General features: G+C 38.0%; 1 protein-coding gene across 1 annotated transcript in view; it reads right to left on the reverse strand.

Moving 5' to 3' along the window:
• Positions 1-1,514: 1,514 nt before the first annotated feature.
• Positions 1,515-22,994, reverse strand: part of FMR1NB (FMR1 neighbor) — a 37,103-nt gene continuing 15,623 nt past the window's right edge. Inside the window, exons 2-4 of the mRNA XM_062184387.1 lie at positions 19,925-20,035; positions 5,660-5,800; positions 1,515-1,615 (exon numbers count right to left, since the gene is read on the reverse strand). Of these exons, the coding sequence (XP_062040371.1) occupies positions 1,515-1,615; positions 5,660-5,800; positions 19,925-20,035 (353 nt within the window). The remainder of the gene's footprint in view (positions 1,616-5,659; positions 5,801-19,924; positions 20,036-22,994) is intronic.

A 22,994-nucleotide genomic window follows, 5' to 3' on the forward strand; every position in this document is an offset into this window, starting at 1 on the left:
ATACTATTTTCCCAATAACGGGAACAAAAACGTTTAATGTTCAACAGGCACATTTTCTTTGGCAGAGAATTTAAAGAGATATTTACTCACAGGGTTGTAGTAGTGTAAATCCTGCACTGTACAACACAGAGTGTTGAGGACTTCCTTAATATTTGTGCTGCAAGACCTTCATTCTAGTTCTGGCCTTGCTCTATACCTCTACACTCATTTTGTCCCAATAAATGTGGAGCTATTAAAGAGAAAAATACATCATGCAGGGCATTTGGCTTAGCTGTAAAGAAGACTTTGTCCCACATCACAGTCCCTGAGTTTGATACTCAGCTCCAGCACCTGAATCCAGCTACCTGCTAATGTAGATACTGCGAGGAAATGGTGATGGCTTAAGTAATTGGGTCCCTATCACATATGTGGGAGACCTGAATTAAGTATACAGCTCCCAGTTTTGGCCAGGCTCAGGACCAACCCTGGCACCTGCAAGCATTTGGGCATTTGGGGAGTGCAACAGCCAATAGTGTATCTCTTCTCTCTCTCTCTCTCTCTCTCTCTCTCTCTCTCTCTCTCTCTCTCTCCTCCTTCCTTGCTCTAGCTCTTGCTCTCGCTCTCTAAATTAAGTACATAACTTTTAATTGTTAAAAAAAAAACCTGGGGGTCAGCGCTGTGGTGCAGTGGGTTAAACCATTGTCTACAGCACTAGAATCTCCTATGGGCAGTGGTTCAAGTCCCAGCTTCTCCACCTCTGATACAGCTCCCTACTAATGTTCCTGGGAAAGCAGCAGAAGATGACCCAAGTGTTTAAGACTCCTGTACCCATGTGGGAGACCGATGAAGCTCCTGGCCTGGCCCAGCCCCAGCTGATGGGGTCATTTTAGGGGGGGTGAACCAGCAGACAGAAGATCTCTCTCTCTCTGTCTCTCTCTAACTCTGTTTTCCAAATAAATTGTGGGGAGTAGAGAGGAGGAGGGAGGGAGGGAGAAAGGGAAAATCATTATATTCTTACAATTGCATCTACAAATCACATTGAATCTGTTAAAAAAACTAATTAAAAATTAAAATTTTAAAAATTAATAAAAAGAAAACTTGGAATCATCATACTAGTAGTCTGCTGAGATTTTATATAAGATTATAAGAAGAAAACTGGTACAAATTGGCTTGAAGATACATGAAGGATTTAAGATCCAGTGGTAGAGGACCACTAAAAACCAATGGAAGGTGAATCAGTGGAGGCTAACACTTCCAGGAATCCTGATTTGCACTCAATAGCCACCCCCATTCCACACATTCTCAGCTTGCTGATTTATTTTCCCATCTAATTGGAGTTTTATTTTATGAAGAAATGTATGAACACTATACAAAAGGATATCTTGAATCTGGAAAAGTATAATAACTTCCTTTTTAAAAAAAAAAGATGTTAACCCTAACACAATCCTTGGGTTTCGTGAAGGATATGAACAAATGTGCCAACACACAAATATCCACATATACTCAGCAATCAGCAAATAAAAGTTTATGTTTGCCTACCTCCTCCGGCAAAGAGAGCAGCAATAAATGGGCAGAAATCCCAAGGTGATCATGGTGATCACACCAACCCCAAACATCCGCAACATCTGTGTAGGCTCTGTTGGTTTAATTATATCCTGTTACTTTTATGAGTTAAGCAAGAAAAGCAAGTCTGAGCTGTTTTACACTTTATAAAAAAAAGAAAAAACCTACCAGTCAATAATGTAAAATGAGGAGGCATTCCTATATGACAAGTAAATGTCCCTGCTACTCTGTAAGTACCAGGAATTTATGAAATGTTCCTGAAATAGAAACAAGGGCTACATTTTGAATATATGCTCCTCCCTCAATCGAAGTGTTAACAAAATGATGCTACTGTCTTTGTTAAGAGATTATTACAGGAGCCTGCATTGTGTCACAGTGGGTTAAGCTGCCACCTGCAATGTTAGCACTTCATATGAGCTATGGTTTGGGTCCTGGCTGCTCCACTTCTAATTCAGCTTCCTGCTAACACACCTAGGAAAGCAGCAGAAGATAGCCCGAGTGCCTGGACTCCTGCAACACAGGTCAGAGACCCAGATAGAGTTCCAGGCTTCTGGCTCCAGTCTAGTACAACCCAGGCTGTTGAAGTCACTTGGGGGGTGAACCAGCAGATGGAAAATCTATCTGTCTCTCTTTCTCTCTCTCCCTCTTTTTCTGTAACTCTGCCTTTCAAATAAATAAATATTTTTTAAAAAACCCATATTATTACAATACATAGTATATATTTCTTCCTATGGTCGTAAGTATGCTTTTTCCTTCACTACGTTATACATCCTAAAGTACTCAAGAAACAAATTAATCTATGAAAAGTTAACTTCGTAAAGAAATGGTTTAAGTGTGGACTGGTGCTGTGTCATAGTGGGTAAAGCCGCCGCCTGCAGTGCCGGCATCCCATATGGGCACCGGTTCAAGTCCCAGCTGCTCCACTTCTGATCCAGCTCTCTGGGAAAGCAGTAGAAGATGGCCCAAGTCCTTGGGCCCCTGCACCCACGTGGGAGACCTGGAAGAAGCTCTTGGCTCCTGGCTTCAGATCGGCATAGCTCCGGCCGTTGTGGCCAATTGGGGAGTGAACCGTGGATGGAAGACCTCTCTCCCTCTCTCCCTCTCCTTCTCTCTCTGTGTAACTTTTTCAAGTAAAATAAATAAATCTTTAAAAAAATGGCTTCAGTGAATATTTCCCTGTCTTTTAAACTCAGTCTGTAAGTGTGTTGTTGACACAAAAGAAAATACTTGGGTTTGCATTACTTGAATACTTGACAACTGAAATTGACAAGATACTTATGTAATGAATAAGGTTTTTATTTCTGGGTAAAATTAGAAATGAAATAAAAATTTGAGCTACTTAAAGGATGAAAATAATGATAGTGCTTATAAGCACTGTGAACCCTTTTGTGTTTGAGGCATCCAAAATTCCAGTGTTCACTAGATTTTTCTCTTAAAATTCTGCTCTTCTTTTCTGTGCTTCATGCACTTAGTGTCATTTTTTGGTTAATATTTTACTCACTAATGGTATTTGAGTCATTTAATCATTTCAATAAGGTGTCTATAAAAATTTAAAACATTACATAGTGTATTTGAATGTTAGTGAAGAGTAAGAAAAAAAACTAGCTTATTGAGACTGTAGATGTTCCATTAGTTAAATTTCAAAATTTTTAATAAAGTAACTTTCAGAGATAGGTAGAGACCCCACGATATTCATTAAACTAGCTCCTGTGATGTGGAAAGGAATCCCAGAAGCAATGGAGGACATGTGAGGGCATTTACTTGCCATGGTTGTGGTTGTGGTGTGCTCATACTTAAATACAGGTAGTGACACACTGAAATTTTTGTTGCCCAATAATCTAGAGTAGTGTCCTTCATTTATCTGTACTAAAATAACTATAAATTAATGGAATCTACAAAGAAGAAACTTTATGATTGCACTGTATTTGGAAGCCTTTGTACAACTTAGGTAAAGTTTCCATGACACAAAGTATTTGGACTTTAAAGTTTACTATTATAAGGAAGAACACATGGCATTATTCCATGTGCTAAAATGATAGCTTGTTTATTGAATTTCAGAAGAAAAAATATGAAATGAGTAATTGTCACTGCATTAGCTGTAATGTTAAATTGGCAAGTTGTAGCATAAAACTTAAATCTGTGTTTCTCAAATGTGAACCACAGTAGTCTAATGCTGCTTTGTATATACTGTAAGTGCTACAAATAGTCTCAGCACTGAACACGTATTGATACCACTCAAATGAATGCAACCTTTGATACAGGTATTTTGATATGCCTCAGAAAGTATTGAGTGTCTGCAAATTTGTTAATCTGTTTGGTAATGAAGATACTTCCTGTTCTTTTTTTGTTGTTGTTCTATATTTTCATGTTTAATTTTGAATTTTTACATTTTTACTACTGTTAATTTAAATACAATTTGTTCAATGATTAAAATGGGGCTGTCAGTGAAGAAACGTAAAAACAGCCTCATTCACATAACTGCTTAAGTAAAAACTACATTTTGTGTTCTATGTTCATACACTTTTAATGATCTGTATTTCTGTTTAAACATAAGTGATGATGTTTAGGCTTTGTTTCTGAGTAATGAGCCTTTTTACCATTGATTAAATGAAGGAATGTATCTTTTTGAAGAGATTTATATTCTGTAAATAAAAATTGGTGGAAACAATAAAAAAAGTTAATAAAAATAGTTCCAGAAACAATGAATAAAACCATCAGTATTGCAAAAAAAAAAAGAAAGAAAGAAAAAAGAAAGAAATGGCTTCTTAAACGTTTACTTTTAAATTACAAAACATTAAAAAAGGAATCAAGAATTTGCAGGTGAATAAGCATATTTTAGTCTTATATTCATTGGGAAATGTATTCTAATATGATTAGAGAATTGCAAGTCATGGTTCAATTTTTCCCTCTACAAAAACCAAATGTCTCAGGGCCGGCACTCTAGCATAGCCGGGAAAGCTGCCACCTGCAGTGTTGGCATTCCATATGAGCACCGGTTCGAGTCCTGGTTGCTCCACTTCCTATCCAGCTCTCTGCTATGGCCTGAAAAAGCAGTGGAAGATGGCCCAAGTCCTTGGGCCCCTGCACTCGAAGGGGAGATCCGGAAGAAGCTCCTGGCTCCTGGCTTCAGATCAGCACAGCTCCAGCCGTTGTGGCCAACTGAGGAGTGAACCAGCGGATGGAAGACTCCGCCTTCTCTCTGCCTCTCCTTCTCTCTCTATGTAACTCTTTCTAGTAAAATAAATAATCTTTAAAAAAAAAAGAACAAAATGTCTCCACACATAATAAAAAGGGCAAAATGATTAATGAATTATAAATATCATGTGACAGTATTAAAACTGTAATACAATATTCATGATCAGGTTGTAGTTTCCATTATTAATACTAGATGTTTAACAAAGAGCTATAAATTGAAAAAGGACTATATTAACCAAAGATATTATTTTGCATGCATCCTTTTTGTAGTATTTGTTAGTGTTTCATAAATCAAATCTGTTCATCCTGGAACCAATTGATAATGCATCCCCACTAACCAAAAAACCAGATCGTTTAGTCCCCAAAACTTAATAAAAAAATCCCTAAGAGAAAAGTCAGTCTATTTGTATTATATCATACCTTTTATATTCAATCATATCACTACACAGTTGTCTGTACCCATTGAACCTAAGTATAAAAATGGAAAGTTCACCCTGGGCCTTTAGCTCTTCAATCTGAAGGTTCCCATGTCAGATAAAACTATGATCAAATAAATGTGTTATGCTTTTCTCTTGTTAACCTGGGCCATGACCTGTTATGATGGGCAAGAAAGAGATCACCTCCTTTTCTGTCTCTATGGTATCCCAGGCATTGAGTGTTAAACCTCAATGGGACAAAAGACAGCAACTAAAGCAAAGGAAGAAAACTAGTTTTTGAACTGTCATAGTCACTCCCTATAGCCTAAGCAGAAACTGCTCATGAATCTTGACCACTTCAGAATTTTCTAAGGACAGCATTGCTCTAGGGCTGGGGATGCCCTTTAAGTGGGAAGCTGGAAGACACAAATGTGATCTTACGCCATTGTGATGCTTTTTTCAATTTTTAAAATAGAAATAAAACAAATGGGAGAGGATGTACTTACTGTCTCTTAATGGGGCAAAGCATCTTAACTTAGTGGTCTTGGATGATGAGAAGCAGCACTTATATCTCAAACATTCACTCTCTCTAAGATCTTTCTTCCCATTACAAGGCTTTACCACTTGCTTCTCCTTCACAGCGCATGCTTTTAAAAACAGAAATTCAGGAAAGAGAATTAACACATCTAAGAAATACTTTCCTTATTAATTACTGCAAAGCAAAACTTTAGAAAAGAACATTTAAGCTGGTACATTAAAAGAAAAAATAAGTCATACATAGAAATAGTGCTGAATGAAGAAAAATAAAGGTTAAATTAACAACATATCATTATTTAATATCACCTTTTCAATTTGAGGTGAACTGCAAAAATATCTCATTAATAGATAATTGGTGAGGTAGTTTTAAAAATAATGAAGTAGTAGTGATACAAATATAATACAGGAGGAATTAAACAACAACAGACCTAATTCCCTTAAAACTCACACTGTGTTAAAATGATGCCACAGATATCCTCTCACTTAATTTTACTAAGATACATAAATGGGGGCCAGAGCTGTGGCGTAAAAGGGTAAGCCTCCACCTACAGTGTCGCAGTCCCATATGGGCACCATTTCAATCCCAGCTGCTCCACTTCTGATCTAGCTCCCTGCTAATGTGACTGGGAAAGCAGCAGAAGATGACCCAAGTGCTTGGACCCCTGCACGCATGTGGGAGACCTGGAGGAAGCTCCTGGCTCCTGCCTTTGGCCTGGCCCAGCCCCCACTGTTGCAGCCATTTGGGGAATGAATCAGTAGATGGAAGATTCTCTCTCTCTCTCTCTCTCTCTCTCTCTCTGCTTTTCAAATAAATAAATAAATAAGAGAAATTCACTGCATGCATTGATGAGAATGAATGTAAATAAAATTCACATAGTTTACTGCTAGAGAGTAAGGTAAGTGATTCTATTGGTATTAACCTACTTTTTGTGAACACTTAACATATGGCACCACGACATTTTAAAATTCTTTAAAATTCTTTTAAATTGTAAAATTATTCCTTTAGGCTTCAAGTTCTGACTCTCTAATTTGAATAGGCAATGATTTATGGTATGAACACCAAAAATTATGCAATTGCAATAAATATGGACATATCTGAATCTAAAACACTTGTAAGCTCAAATATCTATTTTGAAAACATCCTTCTTTATATAAGAAACAGAAGACAACCCCTACAATATGTCTTAAGGCCATAAAAGAGTCAGTCCAATTTCCTATATTGTTAACAACTATAGACTTTTTTAAAAAGGTTTTATTTTTATTGATTTGAAAGGCAGATGTAGTGAGAGGGAGAGACAAAGAGAGAAGGAGAGAGGTTTCTATCTGCTGCCTCAATCCCTAGATAGCTGCAATAGTCAGGACTGGGCCAGGCCAAAGCCAGGAGCCTAGAACTTCATCCAAGTCTCGCTCATTGGTGGCAGGGGCCCAAACAGTTTTCTAGGTCATTAGCAGGAACTGGGTCAGAAATGGAGCAGCTGAAACTTCAACCAGCACTCATGTGTGATACCAGCATTGCAGGCAGTGGCTTAACTCACTGTGCCACAACGCCAGCCCCTAAAGACTTTAAAACCAATAACTGATTTAAAATTTTTGACTGTCTTTAAAATATTTCTTTCTTTATTTACAAGGCAAAGTGATAGAGACTGAGAGAGAGAGAGAATCTTCTATCCACTGGCTCACTCCTCAAATGGCTGTAACAGCTGAGAAGCCAGGAACTTCATCCAGGTCTCCCACGTGGGTGGCAGGGACTCAAATATGTGAGCCACCATCTGCTACTCTCCAGGCACATTAACAGGGAGTTGGATCAAAAGAAGAGTATCTAGGACTTAAATCAGCACTCTAATATGGGATATCACTGTCCCAAGAGGCAGCTTAGCCTGCTGTGCCACAATGCCCATGCCCATGACTGATTATTTATAATCATTCTAAAGTACTTCAATATCAGCAAAGAACAATATAATTCTCTTAAAAAATTATAAACTCTTTGTATATTTATTATATTCCTTTTTATTAAAGATTGACAATTCCTGAAGTTAGGGTAAAAATAATAATTGTTACAATGCATTAGGAACCTATTTGGGCCAGACACCTTGCTTTACACACATTACTACTAATCTTTGCAACAAACTCCCAGACTGAGTTTTACAAACTCCATTTTAAAAATAAGTAATTAAAGGAACCAACGTAACTTGTGCAAGATCACAATTTAACGTATTACCAGTTGTCCTGGATATTCATTTCCCAAGCATTTTAGACACGTGAGAGTTTATCCTACTTTACTATTAAATACTGTAAACAATTTGTTCTTCATTTCTTCCTGGCCTAGAGAGACTCTCCTCCTACACAGTGGACTGTATGTGGAACACTGTGTTCAATTACAGGTATCACATACCTAGAAAAGGGTGACAATAATCAGGAGCTAATCAGAGAACAGATGGACTTCCCACATACTGAGTTTCTCACCATTGGCATTATTCAAACATCACTTTCCTGGAATGTAATAAAGAGGGTTTAAATCATAAGAGACTAGGGGTTGGCACTGTGGCACAGCGGGTTAACCCTTCTGTACCACCAACATCCCATATTGGCACCTATTCAAGTCCCAGCTGCTCCATTTCCAATCCAGCTCCCTGCTAATATGCCTAGAGAAGCAGAGGATGGCCCAAGTGCTTGGGCCCCTGTACCCACATGGGAGACCTGGATGAAGCTCCTGGCTCCTGGCTTTGGCCTGGCTATTGTAGCCATCTGGGGAGTGAACCAGCAGATGGAAGCACTTGCTTTCTCTCTCTCTCTCTCTCTCTCTCTCTCTCTCTCTCTCTTTCCCTCTATCTGTGTAACTCTGATTTCCAAATAAATAAATCTTTTTTTTTGACAGGCAGAGTGGACAGTGAGAGAGAGAGAGACAGAGAGAAAGGTCTTCCTTTTTGCCGTTGGTTCACCCTTCAATGGCTGCCGCGGCAAGCACGCTGCAACCGGCGTACCGCGCTGATCCAAAGCCAGGAGCCAGGTGCTTCTCCTGGTCTCCCATGCAGGTGCAGGGCCCAAAGACCTGGGCCATTCTCCTCTGCACTCCCTGGCCACAGCAGAGAGCTGGCCTGGAAGAGGGGCAACCAGGACAGAATCCGGCGCCCCGACCGGGACTAGAACCTAGTGTGCTGGCGCCGCAAGTCGGAGGATTAGCCTATTGAGCCATGGTGCCAGCCCCAAATAAATAAATCTTTTAAAAAATCATAAGAGACTAGATGGCACAATCTTTAAGTTCCCTTATAATGCCAAGCTTCTAATATTTTATATTTAAATTGCAGCTGATAGACTTTATGCTAAATATTAAAATTAATGTTCAGGACCACATTATTAAGAATTTTGAAATTACTTGTAATCTCAAAGAACAAAAGGGCAGAACAATTTTTATCAAGTTTAAGTATAGCTTTTTGTCCAAAGGGAGAAGGATCAACTAACTGCTCAACTGTCCCTGCTCATCTGTCTCAAGGCTATCATTTTATTCTGCAAGAGATGAATGCTTTACAAACATCAATCTAATGAAAAATCAGTAGAAACTTTTGTTGGTAATGCTTAAGTGGTAAGAGTATTTTCAATTATACAGGAGAGAAAATAAATGTCAAAATATTTCACATTTTATAAACCTATAGCTATTCTTTTCAAAGAAGACAGTATGTATATTTTATAAATATTTACTTATTATTTTCAAAGATTTGAACCCAGTTAGGTCAGGTATTTCTATTAAAATGAAACAATTTGATTTGGGGGGGGGGAATTATTATTTCATACAATTGATTTTGACTTCACTTACTGTGCCAGGTTGGAGAAATATTTGAGAAATTCAGATATCTTATTTAGGCTATTTTAAAAGGTGGTTTCAGTATTTGTATAATGTAATTATTATAGATAACTACATGACAGTTTACATCTGCTATTTTCATAAGCTTTTAAAGCATAAATCATTATTTGTTGTTGATTATGATTCAACTTTGGCATGCCCTAAACAACTGTCTTAGTATATGCAACATAACACCCTCTCAAACTTCATTATGTTTCACTCATTTTGACCATGGCAGTATTTTTTGTTATTTTAGGAGCTCATTTAATTTGCTCCTCTCATTGGCAGTAGCTATAATAGTGTATATTTTTTTTTTGCTGGCCTCAATAAATCTTTTTTTTAATTAAACTTTTATTTAAAGAATATAAATTTCCAAAGTACAGCTTATGGGTTACAATGGCTTCCCCCTCCCAAAACTTTCCTCCCACCCACAACCCTCCCCCCTCCTGCTCCCTCTCCCCTTCCTATCACATCATGATTCATTTTCAATTCTCTTTATATACAAAAGATCAGTTTTGTATATATTAGGTAAAGATTTCAACAGTTTGCCCCCATATAGCAACACAAAGTGAAAAAAAAAAGAAAAAAAAATACTGTTGGAGTACTAGTTATAGCATTAAATAACAGTGTACAGCACATTAAAGACAGAGATCCTACATAATATTTTTTTAAATTAATTAATTTTCTATGCCATTTCCAATTTAACACCAGTTTTTTTTTTCATTTCCAATTATCTTTATATACAAAAGATCGATTCAGTATGTAATTAGTAAAGATCTCATCAGTTTGTATCCACGCAGAAACACAAAGTGTAAAAATACTGTTTCAGTACTAGTTATAGCATCACTGCACATTAGACAACACATTAAGGACAGATCCCACATGGGATGTAAGTACACAGTGACTTCTGTTGCTGACTTAACAATTTGACACTCCTGTTCATGGCGTCAGTAATCTCCCTAGGCTCTAGTCATGAGTTGCCAAGGCTATGGAAGCCTTTAGAGTTCGCTGACTTTGATCTTATTCCGATAGGGTCATAGTCAAAGTGGAAGTTCTCTCCTCCCTTCAGAGAAAGGTACCTCCTTCTTTGATGGCCCCATTCTTTCCACTGGGATCTCACTCACTGAGATCTTTCATTTAGGTCTTCTGCTTTTTTTCTTTTCCATAGTATCTTGGCTTTCCATACCTACAATACTCTCATGGGCTCTTCAGCCAGATCCGAATGCCTTAAGGGCTGATTCTGAGGCCAGAGTGTTGTTTAGGACATCTGCCATTCTATGAGTCTGCTGTGTATCCCACTTCCCATGTTGGATCCTTCTCTCCCTTTTTGATTCTATCAGTTAGTACTAGCAGACACTTGTCCTGTTTGAGTGATCCCTTTGACTCTTAGACCTATCAAAGCCATCAACTGTGAACTGAAATTGATCACTTGGACTAGTGAGATGGCATTGGTACATGCCACCTTGATGGGATTGTATTGGAATCCCCTGGCACGTTTCTAACTCCACCATTTGGGGCAAGTCTGATTGTGCATGTCCCAAATTGTGCATCTCCTCCCTATCTTTTTACACTCTGAAATTTAACAGGGATCACTTTTCAGTTAAAATTTAAACACCTAAGAATAATTGTGTGTTAATTACAGAGTTCAACCACTAGTACTAGAACAACAACAACAACAACAAATACTAAAAAGGATAAAGTATTACATTGTACATCTAGAGTCAGGACAAGAGCTGATCAGTTCATTGTTTCTTATAGTGTCCATTTCACTTCAACAGGTTTCCCCTTTGGTGCTCAGTTGTCGCCGATCAGGGAAAACAAATGATATTTGTCTCTTTGGGACTGGCTTAATTCACTCAGCATGATGTTTTCCAGATTCCTCCATCTTGTTGCAAATGACTGGGTTTCGTTGTTCCTTACTGCTGTATAGTATTCTATGGAGTACATGTCCCATAATTTCTTTATCCAGTCTACTGTTGATGGGCATTTGGGTTGGTTCCAGGTCTTAGCTATTGTGAATTGAGCTGCAATAAACATTAATGTGCAGATGGCTTTTTTATTTGCCAAATTAATTTCCTTTGGGTAAATTCCAAGGACTGGGATGGCTGGGTTGTATGGTAGGGTTATGTTCAGGTTTCTGAGGAATCTCCAGACTGACTTCCATAGTCGCTTAACCAGTTTGAATTCCCACCAACAGTGGGTTAGTGTCCCTTTTTCCCCACATCCTCTCCAGCATCTATTGTTGGTAGATTTCTGGATGTGAGCCATTCTCACCAGGGTGAGGTGAAACCTCATTGTGGTTTTGATTTGCATTTCTCTGATTGCTAGTGATCTTGAACATTTTTTCATGTGTCTGTTGGCCATTTGGATTTCCTCTTTTGAAAAATGTCTATTGAGGTCCTTGGCCCATCTCTTCAGTGGGTTGTTTGTTCTGTTGTTGTGGATTTTCTTGATTTCTTTGTAGATTCTGGTTATCAACCCTTTATCTGTAGTATAGTTTGCAAATATTTTTTCCCATTCTGTCGGTTGTCTCTTCACTTTTCTGACTGTTTCTTTTGAAGTACAGAAACTTCTCAATTTGATGCAATCCCAAATGTTAATTTGGTTTTTGTTTTTAAATCTACCATTTATGTCTTTGTTTTTTTATTAAACTTTTATTTAATGAATATAAATTTCCAAAGTATAGCTTATGGGTTACAATGGCTTCCCCCCTCCCATAACTTCCCTCCCGCCCACAAACCCTCCCCTTTCCCACTCCCTTTCCCCTCCCATTCATGTGAAGATTCATTTTCAATTCTCTTTATATACAAAAGATCAGTTTAGTATATATTAGGTAAAGATTTAAACATTTTGCACATATAGCAACATAAAGTGAAAAAACTACCATTGGATTACTAATTATAGCATTAAATAGCAATGTACAGCACATTAAACACAGAGATCCTACATAATTTTTTTTCAAATTAATTAATTTTCTATGCCATTTCCAATTTAACACCAGGTTGTTTTTTTTCATTTCCAATTCTCTTTATATACAGAAGATCACTTCAGTATATAATTAGTAAAGACCTCATCAGTTTGTGCCCACACAGAAACGCAAAGTATAAAAATACTGTTTCAGTACTAGTTATAGCATTACTTCGCTTTAGACGACACATTAGGGACAGATCCCACATGGGGTGTAAGTACACAGTGACTCCTGTTGCTGATTTAACAATTTGACACTCCTGTTCATGGCGTCAGTAATCTCCCTAGGCTCTAGTCATGAGTTGCCAGGGCTATGGAAGCCTTTAGAGTTCGCTGACTTTGATCTTATTCCGATAGGGTCATAGTCAAAGTGGAAGTTCTCTCCTCCCTTCAGAGAAGGGTACCTCCTTCTTTGATGGCCCTGTTCTTTCCACTGGGATCTCACTCACTGAGATCATTCATGTAGGTCTTTTTTTTTCCATGATATCTTGGCTTTCCATGCCTGCTATACTCTCATGGGCTCTTCCGCCAGATCCAAATGCCTTGAGGGCTGATTCTGAGGCCAGAGTGTTGTTTAGGACATCTGCCATTCTATGAGTCTGCTGTGTATCCCGCTTCCCATGTTGGATCCTTCTCTCCCTTTTTGATTCTATCAGTTAGTATTAGCAGATACTTGTCTTGTTTGTGTGATCTCTTTGACTCTTAGACCTATCAGAGCCATCAATTGTGAACTGAAATTGATCACTTGGACTAGTGAGATGGCATTGGTACATGCCATCTTGATGGGATTGTGTTGGAATCCCCTGGCACATTTCTAACTCCACCATTTGCGGCCAGTCCGATTGAGCATGTTCCAAATTATTCATCTCCTCCCTATCTTTTTACACTCTTAGATTTAACAGGGATCACTTTTCAGTTAAAATTTAAACACCTAAGAATAATTGTGTGTTAATTACAGAGTTCAACCACTAGTACTAGAACAACAACAACAACAACAAATACTAAAAAGGATAAAGTATTACATTGTACATCTAAAGTCAGGACAGGAGCTGATCAGTTCATTGTTGCTTATAGTGTCCATTTCACTTCAACAGGTTTCCCCTTTGGTGCTCAGTTGTCGCCGATCAGGGAAAACAAATGATATTTGTCTCTTTGGGACTGGCTTAATTCACTCAGCATGATGTTTTCCAGATTCCTCCATCTTGTTGCAAATGACCGGGTTTCATTGTTTCTTACTGCTGTATAGTATTCTATGGAGTACATGTCCCATAATTTCTTTATCCAGTCTACTGTTGATGGGCATTTGGGTTGGTTCCAGGTCTTAGCTATTGTGAATTGAGCTGCAATAAACATTAATGTGCAGATGGCTTTTTTATTTGCCAAATTAATTTCCTTTGGGTAAATTCCAAGGACTGGGATGGCTGGGTTGTATGGTTGGGTTATGTTCAGGTTTCTGAGGAATCTCCAGACTGACTTCCATAGTCGCTTAACCAGTTTGAATTCCCACCAACAGTGGGTTAGTGTCCCTTTTTCCCCACATCCTCTCCAGCATCTATTGTTGGTAGATTTCTGAATGTGAGCCATTCTCACCGGGGTGAGATGGAACCTCATTGTGGTTTTGATTTGCATTTCTCTGATTGCTAGTGATCTTGAACATTTTTTCATGTGTCTGTTGGCCATTTGGATTTCCTCTTTCGAAAAATGTCTATTGAGGTCCTTGGCCCATCTCTTAAGTGGGTTATTTGTTTTGTTGTTGTGGATTTTCTTGATTTCTTTGTAGATTCTGGTTATCAACCCTTTATCTGTAGTATAGTTTGCAAATATTTTTTCCCATTCTGTCGGTTGCCTCTTCACTCTCCTGACTGTTTCTTTTGAAGTACAGAAACTTCTCAATTTGATGCAATCCCAAATGTTAATTTTGGTTTTGACTGCCTGTGCTCCTGGGGTCTTTTCCAAGAAGTCTTTGCCTGTACCTATATCTTGCAGGGTTTCTCCAATGCTCTCTAATAATTTGATGGTTTCGGGTCGTAGATTTCAGTCTTTAATCTACGTTGAGTGAATTTTTGTGTAAGGTGAAAGGTATGGGTCTTGCTTCAAGCTTCTGCACGAGGAAATCCAATTTTCCCAGCACCATTTATTGAATAGACTGTCCTTATTCCAGGGATTAGTTTTGGATCTTTGATCAAATATAAGTTGGCTGTAGATGTTTGGATTGATTTCTGGTGTTTCTATTCTGTTCCATTGGTCTATCCATCTGTTTCTGTACCAGTACCATGCTGTTTTGATAACAACTGCCCTGTAGTATGCCCTGAAATCTGGGATTGTGATGCCTCCGGCTTTGTTTTTGTTGTACAAGATTGCTTTGGCTATTCGAGGTCTTCTGTGTCTCCATATGAATTTCAGCATCATTTTTTCCAGATCTGAGAAGAATGTCTTCGGTATCTTGATTGGTATTGCATTGAATGTATAAATTGCTTTTGGGAGAATAGACATTTTGATGATATTGATTCTTCCAATCCATGAGCATGGAAGATTTCTCCATTTTTTGGTGTCCTCTTCTATTTCTTTCTCTAAGGTTTTGCAGTTTTCATCGTAGAGACCTTTAAGGTCCTTGGTTAAGTTTATTCCAAGGTATTTGATTGTTTTTGTAGCTATTGTGAATGGGATTGATCTTAGCAGTTCTTCCTCAGCCGTGGCATTGCCTGTGTATACAAAGGCTGTTGATTTTTGTGCATTGATTTTATATCCTGCTACTTTGCCAAACTCTTCGATGAGTTCCAGTAGTCTCTTAGTAGAATTATTTGGGTCCCCTAAATAAAGAATCATATCATCTGCAAAGAGGGATAGTTTGAGTTCTTCCTTCCCGATTTGTATCCCTTTAATTTCTTTTTCTTGCCTAATAGCTCTGGCTAAAACTTCCAGAACTATATTGAATAGCAGTGGTGAGAGTGGGCATCCCTGTCTGGTACCAGATCTCAGTGGAAATGCTTCCAACTTTTCCCCATTCAATAGGATGTTGACCGTGGGTTTTCATATATTGCTTTGATTGTATTGAGGAATGTTCCTTCCATACCCAGTTTGCTTAGAGTTTTCATCATGAAAGGGTGTTGTATTTTATCAAATGCTTTCTCTGCATCTATTGAGAGAATCATATGATTTTTCTTCTGCAGCCTGTTAATGTGGTGTATTATGTTGATTGTTTTGCGGACGTTGAAACATCCTTGCATACCAGGGATAAATCCCACTTGGTCTGGGTGGATGATCTTTCTGATGTGTTGTTGCATTCTATTGGCCAGAATTTTATTGAGGATTTTTGCATCTATGTTCATCAGGGATGTTGGTCTGTAATTCTCTTTCAATGCTGCATCTTTTTCCGGCTTAGGAATTAAGGTGATGCTGGCTTCATAGAAAGAATTTGGGAGGATTCCCTCTTTTTCGATTGTTCTGAATAGTTTGAGAAGAATTGGAGTTAGTTCTTCTCTAAATGTCTGGTAGAACTCAGCAGTGAATCCATCTGGTCCTGGGCTTTTCTTTGTTGGGAGGGCCTTTATTACTGTTTCAATTTCTGTGTCAGTTATTGGTCTGTTTAGGTTTCCTATGTCTTCCTGGCTCAATTTAGGTAGGTTGTATGTGTCCAAGAATCTGTCCATTTCTGATAGATTTCCTTGTTTGCTGGCATACAAGTCCTTGTAGTAATTTCTGATGATTCTTTTTATTTCTGTGGTGTCTGTTGTTACGTTTCCTTTTTCATCTCTGAACCTATTGATTTGAGTCTTTTCTCTTCTTTTTTTAGTTAGTTGGGCCAATGGGGTGTCAATTTTGTTTATTTTTTCAAAAAACCAGCTCCTTGTTTGGCTGATTTTTTGTAATGTTTTTTTGGATTCAATCCTGTTGATTTCTTCTTTGATTTTAATTATTTCCCTTCTTCTACTGGGTTTGGGTTTGGTTTGCTGCACATTTTCTAGATCCTTGAGATGACTTGAAATCTCATCTATTTGGTGCCTCTCCAATTTCTTGATGTAGGCACCTATTGATATAAACTTTCCTCTTAACACTGCTTTTGTTGTATCCCATAGGTTTTGGTATGTCGTGCTGTTATCCTCATTTACTTCCAGAAAATTTTTGATTTCTCTTTTAATTTCTTCTATGACCCATTGTTCATTCAGGAGCATGATGTTCAATCTCCATGTGTTTGCACGTGCTCTGGGGATTCCCGAGTTGCTAATTTCCAATTTCATTCCTTTGTGGTCTGAGAAGCTGCATGGTATGATTCTAATTCTTTTGAATTTGCTGAGACTTGCTTTATGGCCTAGTATGTGGTCAATCCTAGAGTACGTTCCATGTACTGCTGAGAAGAATGTAAAGTCCTTAGATGTACGATGAAATGTTCTGTAGATATCTGTTAGATCCATTTGGGCTATAGTGTCATTTAAATCTGCTGTCTCCTTGTTGATCTTCTGTCCTGTTGATCTGTCTATCTCTGAGAGTGGAGTATTGAAGTCCCCAGTACTATTGTATTGGGGTCTAAGTCTCCCTTTAAGTCCCTTAACAAGTCTTTTAAATAAACTGGTGCCCTGTGATTAGGTGCATATACATTGATAATTGTTATATCTTCCTGTTGAATGGATCCCTTAATCATTAAATAGTGCCCCTCTTTGTCTCTCCTGACAGTTTTTGTGGTAAAGTTTATGTTGTCTGATACTAAGATGGCTACACTTGCTCTTTTTTCATTTCTGTTGGCATGGTATATCTTTTTCCAGCCTTTCACTTTCAGTCTGTATGGATCATTGTTGGAAAGATGAGTTTCTTGTAAGCAGCAAAAAGATGGGTTTTGTTCCTTAACCCAATCAGCCAATCGGTGTCTTTTAACTGGACAGTTCAAGCCATTAACATTCAATGTGACTATTGAGAAGGAGTAACTTTGCCCTGCCATTTGCCAAAGATATTTTCTAATATCTGGTTTGAGATTCCTGTGATCTTTTGCTGTGAGGTTTCCTTCCTTTACCTTCCTTCACATTGGTGACCGTGTTTCTGTGTTTCTGTATGTAACACATCTTTAAGCATCTTTTGCAGGGCTGGACGAGTGGCGACAAATTCTTTCAATTTCTGTTTGCTGTGAAAGGTCTTTATTTCACCTTCATTCACAAATGAGAGCTTTGCAGGATATAATATTCTGGGCTGGCAATTTTTCTCTCTTAGTACCTGGGCTATATCTCGCCATTCTCTCCTGGCTTGTAGGGTTTCTGATGAGAAGTCAGCTGTGAGTCTAATTGGAGATCCTCTGAGAGTAATCTGACGTTTCTCTGTTGCACATTTTAGGATCTTTTCTTTGTGTTTCACTGTGGTGAATTTGATTACGACGTGTCGTGGTGAGGATCTCTTTTGATCATGTTTATTAGGGGTTCTATGAGCTTCCTGTACTAGGATGCCTCTGTCCTTCTCCAAACCTGGGAAATTTTCTGCTAGTATCTCACTAAAAAGGCCTTCTAATCCTTTCTCCCTTTCCATGCCTTCAGGAACTCCTATAACCCAAATGTTGGGTTTTTTAATAGTATCCTGTAGATTCCTGATAGTATTTTTTAGATTTCTGATTTCTTCTTCTTTTCTTTGATTTGACTGTTTCCTTTCCTGTTCTCTGTCTTCTAAGTCTGATATTCTCTCTTCTGCTTCGCCCATTCTGTTTTTAAGGCTGTCTAATGTGTTTGTCATTTGATCTATTGAGTTCTTCATTTCATTGTGGTTTTTTGTCACTATCTCAGTTTCATGTTCTACTAGTTGTTTCATTTCATTTTGATTCCTCCTTAATATTTCATTTTCACGGGAGAGATTTTCTTTCTTGTCCATTAAGGATTTCTGTAGTTCAAGAATTTGTTTTTGAGAATTTCTTAATGTTCTTATCAATTTTTTGAGATCTGCTTCTTGAATTTCCTCTATCTCTTCATCTTCATAATCTTGCATTGGCGTGTCTTTCTCATTTGGGGGCATCATAGTGTCTTCCTTGCTCTTGTTACCTCAGCTTCTATGTTTGTTGTTTGGCATGTTGGAGATAATTTATGGTGGTTTTGTTTTTGTTTTTGTTTTTGTTTTTTTTTTTTGACTCAGTTGGGAGTGGAGTTGAGGGTAGTTGAAATCTGGCCTCTGTGAGTATTTGTTTGATCTATCCCTGGGACCACACAAAGAGTTTATGCAGCCCTCAATGTGTTCTCGAGTTTTGCTAAAGTTACTGAGTTTGGCTGCGCTTTACATACGTAAAATCGCGGTGCTCTTTGTTTTGCTTGGTGAGTGAAGGGAGAGGCCTCTGTTCCCCCCCCCCCATGTCTCGGGTTTCTGAGGTCTTACCATCCTCCGTTGGTTCCCGCACTGGCGAGATTCTGTGGCTCGTTTCCCGCCGCTCGGCTCGTCTCCCGCCGCTCGGATCGTCTCCCGTGGTTGGTTTTCCACGCGGTGGGCTCCCTGTAGGTCCTCTGTGTCACATCCACTGGATCCGGAAGCGTTTCCTCTGCAGTTTTTTTCTTGAGTCTTTTCCTGAGGCTACAGTAATTCCACTTTTATGAAACTTTATTTTCCCAAACTACGCCACACGTCCTCACTATCCGCCATCTTGGCTCCGCCCCACACCTCAATAAATCTTTTTTTAAAACTTTCCTTTTAAGCCAAAGGATAACCTTTTTTAAAAAAAGATTATTTATTTATTTATTTGAAAGTTAGAGTTACACAGAGAGAGAAGGAGAGGCCTATCATAGTGTATATTTTGTACTTAATAAGAAACATAAAGAAATTTATATAAAATCACAGAATTCAGTGGTAGAGCCTGAAATTAAACAATGGATAAAATTTTGTGTTTATATGCATATATCAAATTTTGTTACTATAAGTTAGTCATTGTTTTAATAGAAAATTTATTTTATAATTCACATATATCAATTTATATGAAGCTTCTCCTTGAAAGGGCATCACATGGTGTACAAAATAAAATGTTTATTTGTGGTTAATAATTCTCAAGGGTCATCATATGCTTGATAAACACATTATATACAGAATCACAAAACGATGATATGACTTAAAACCTGGCCTTTTTATCATTAAAACAGATGGGAGAACATCTGGTATATTCTGTAACATCAGAGCCACATAGTATCCTACCTAATGCTACAAAAGACTAGGATTTCATAACACTGGGTCAATGACTAATCTTAGGCAATGCCACTAAGGTAAATTTGGAAAGGTTCAGACATTTGTAAAGGAAAAGTATTTTTTTAAAGAGTAACAGATCTTTACAGAATGCATTATAAATTTTGGAAACTCAGTTCTATTCCACTCCAATCCTCTACACTATAGTGCTTGCTAAACATTTAACTACTGTTTTCAAAACAAGGATAGTGGTTGGGTGGGGTGGGGTGGGAGGAGTGGTGATCAAACAAGAACTTACTTGTTGGAAAGAAAAAATGCAACAGAGATTCCCGGATGGATTCTCCTTCCAGAGATTGTTCAGCATGGTCATCATTCCGCAGGACATTTGCAGATCCAGAATTTGAGACTCCTTAAAAAGAAGTTAAATGATCAGACCTAACATATAAAGTACCCATCACTTTCAAAAACCTTTTAATGGTAATTGCCTTTGCTTAAATTAATTAGACTGGGGCCGGCGCCGTGGCTCACTTGGTTAATCCTCCGCCTGTGGCACCGGCATCCCATATGGGCGCCGGGTTCTAGTCTCGGTTGCTCCTCTTCCAGTCCAGCTCTCTGCTGTGGCCCAGGAGGGCAGTGGAGGATGGCTCAAGTGCTTGGGCCCCTGCACCCATGTGGGAGACCAGGAGGAAGCACCTTGCTCCTGGATTCGGATCGGCGCAGCGCCGGCCTTAGCGGTCATTTGGGGAGTGAACCAATGGAAGGAAGACCTTTCTCTCTGTCTCTCTCTCTGTCTATAACTCTATCTGTCAAATAAATAAAAAAATTATCTGTTACTCTAACAGCTAACAGATATTGTATTTAAATAACAGCTTAGGCATTATTAACAACCAGAATGTGACTCTGCTATGAAACTGAAAAAACATTACATTTCTAAATGCTTAAGCTATACTCTGACACATGCCATTATTATTTTTGTTAATTGGTTTACAGTATATGAACTTGCCTGACAAAAACCTTTGTTATTTAGAGGCTTAATCAACTGACAAATTGGAAATGGTATAGATCACAACTAAATCAGATACTATTACAGAACCTCTTTGGCAAATACATTGGCTTCATTGTACACTGATCTTTATACACTGTAAAACCTTCCTTATCCTTCTTTCTGACTACTTCAAAGAATCTATTTTATTCTTATTTGCACAATTTCCCTCCTGTATTAAAGAAAGGATAGCACGTATTTGTACTATTGGATTGTTCCCAACAATCCAACAATGTCACAGTAGTCCATTATATGACTCAATTATAACTGAGTTAAACACTTCCCCTCAGGAAGACTTTCAGGTTCTTTACAATTTATTGATATTTTAAAGAATGCTGAAATGATTATCATTGGGTTATCATTGGTTTGAAATGATTATCACTGGATCCATATATTTGCAGATATTCACAAAAATTCTTTAAGATGAATGTATAAGGAATGCTTATTAACCATGTCCAAAAAAAATCCTTCAAGCAAGGTTAACACAAAGTACACTTCTGCCAATAGTAAAGGCAAGTGCCAGTTTTCTTTCATTCTTGCCTTTATTTTCATAATTTGCCAATTTGACAACCAAGATAAAACAAAATTTCTTTTACCTTAATTTGCACCTATAGTCATCAATGAGCATGTATCTTCCATTCATTTGTTTCATAGTAGAGAACTTAAACTGTTAATCTGCTACATGTTGTAAATATTTTTCAAGATAGTCAGTTACCTGTACGTTTTTATTTATTAATATAAGAGGCAGAGACAGAGAGAGAGAGCACACTCTTCATCTACTGGTTTACTCCCCAAATGCCAGCACTGGGCTAGGGCTCGGTTGTAACCATGGTCCAGAGCCCTGAACACCATAGAGGTCTTGCAAATGAGTGGAATGAATCCAATTACTTGAGCCATCATTGCTGTGTTTGGGGAGGTTCAGAAGTTTTTTTTTTTAATATGTAATCAAATCTATCTATCTCTTAAAACTTTTGACTTTCAGGTCATATTTAGAAAGACATTTGAACTTCAATATTTCTAAAAGTTTCTGGCATACAGATGGCATATGGCACCTTCTAGGTTTCCACGTTTTTAACCATTATCAATCTTTTTGCCATTTCAATCTGAAATGATTGAGGCAATTCAATTTCCTTATCCAAATAAATGTCATCAGCGGCATCCTGAACAAGTCTTGAACATATTTAACCTGCCCTCCACCTGTGGTTTCTTCTCTACTCTTAAGGACATTTGATCAGTATTTCTCAAAGTACCACTAACAGTACACAAGAATTTTAGGTGGAACCTAGATTCACAACATATGGATATATTAATCTTTGTTATCTATGTATTTACTTAAGTGTGTAGAAGAAAAAATACAAGTAGCATATCAAACCTATCATGAAGCTAAACAAGACTGATATGACTTGGCATCTGGAAAACTTCCATAAAACCCCCTTTCATATTTCTGTTTTTTCTTCCCCAACTGTTCCCTTTCGCTTTCTCCCTGGCTCCAAAATTTCCCATCAGCCAATATCCTAAACTTTTCCTCAGATCATCTTCTCTGCAAACCAGTCCCCAGTTTCTTTCCCTTCCCCCACTGTTTTTCACATACAGAATAATTTCATCCTCTTAACATCTAATTTGCATCCTTACTCACATCAGCATGCTCAGCAAATATAAGATTAGTAGGAGTCAGCTTTCTTAAATGGCAGCAGAAAATGTTTAAAAGCCAGTTATTATTCCCTGTCACAAAGAATTTTATTTTTTAATTTCTCTGTTACAAAAATGACTGAAAATCTAACTACATTTCAGAGGAAAAGAAAACCAGTCTCTATGCAGAAGGCTTCATGGACATGTGACCTGTGCAATGGTACAGAATCCCCACTCGTAGAGAGGTCCCATGCTTGGATAATGTTCTGCTATTGCCATCCTGAAATACATAAGAGATTTGAACAAGGATTCATGTATTGTCTTTTTTTTTTAACTTTTATTTAATGAATATAAATTTCCAGTGTACAGCTTATGGATTACAATGGATTCCCCCCCCTATAACTTCCCTCACCACCCGCAACCCTCCCCTCTCCCGCTCCCTCTCCCCTTCCATTTGCATCAAGATTCATTTCAATTCTCTTTATATACAGAAGATCAATTTAGTATAAAGATTTCAACAGTTTGCACCCACATAGAAACACAAAGTGAAACATACTGTTTGAGTACTAGTTATAGCATTAAATCACAATGTACAGCACATTAAGGACAGAGATCCCACATGAGGAGCAAGTGCACAGTGGCTCCTGTTGTTGATCCAACAAATTGACACTCTAGTTTATGGCGCCAGTAACCACCC

The sequence above is a fragment of the Lepus europaeus genome, chromosome X, assembly GCF_033115175.1.
Source record: "Lepus europaeus isolate LE1 chromosome X, mLepTim1.pri, whole genome shotgun sequence".
Classification (NCBI taxonomy): Eukaryota; Metazoa; Chordata; class Mammalia; order Lagomorpha; family Leporidae; genus Lepus; species Lepus europaeus.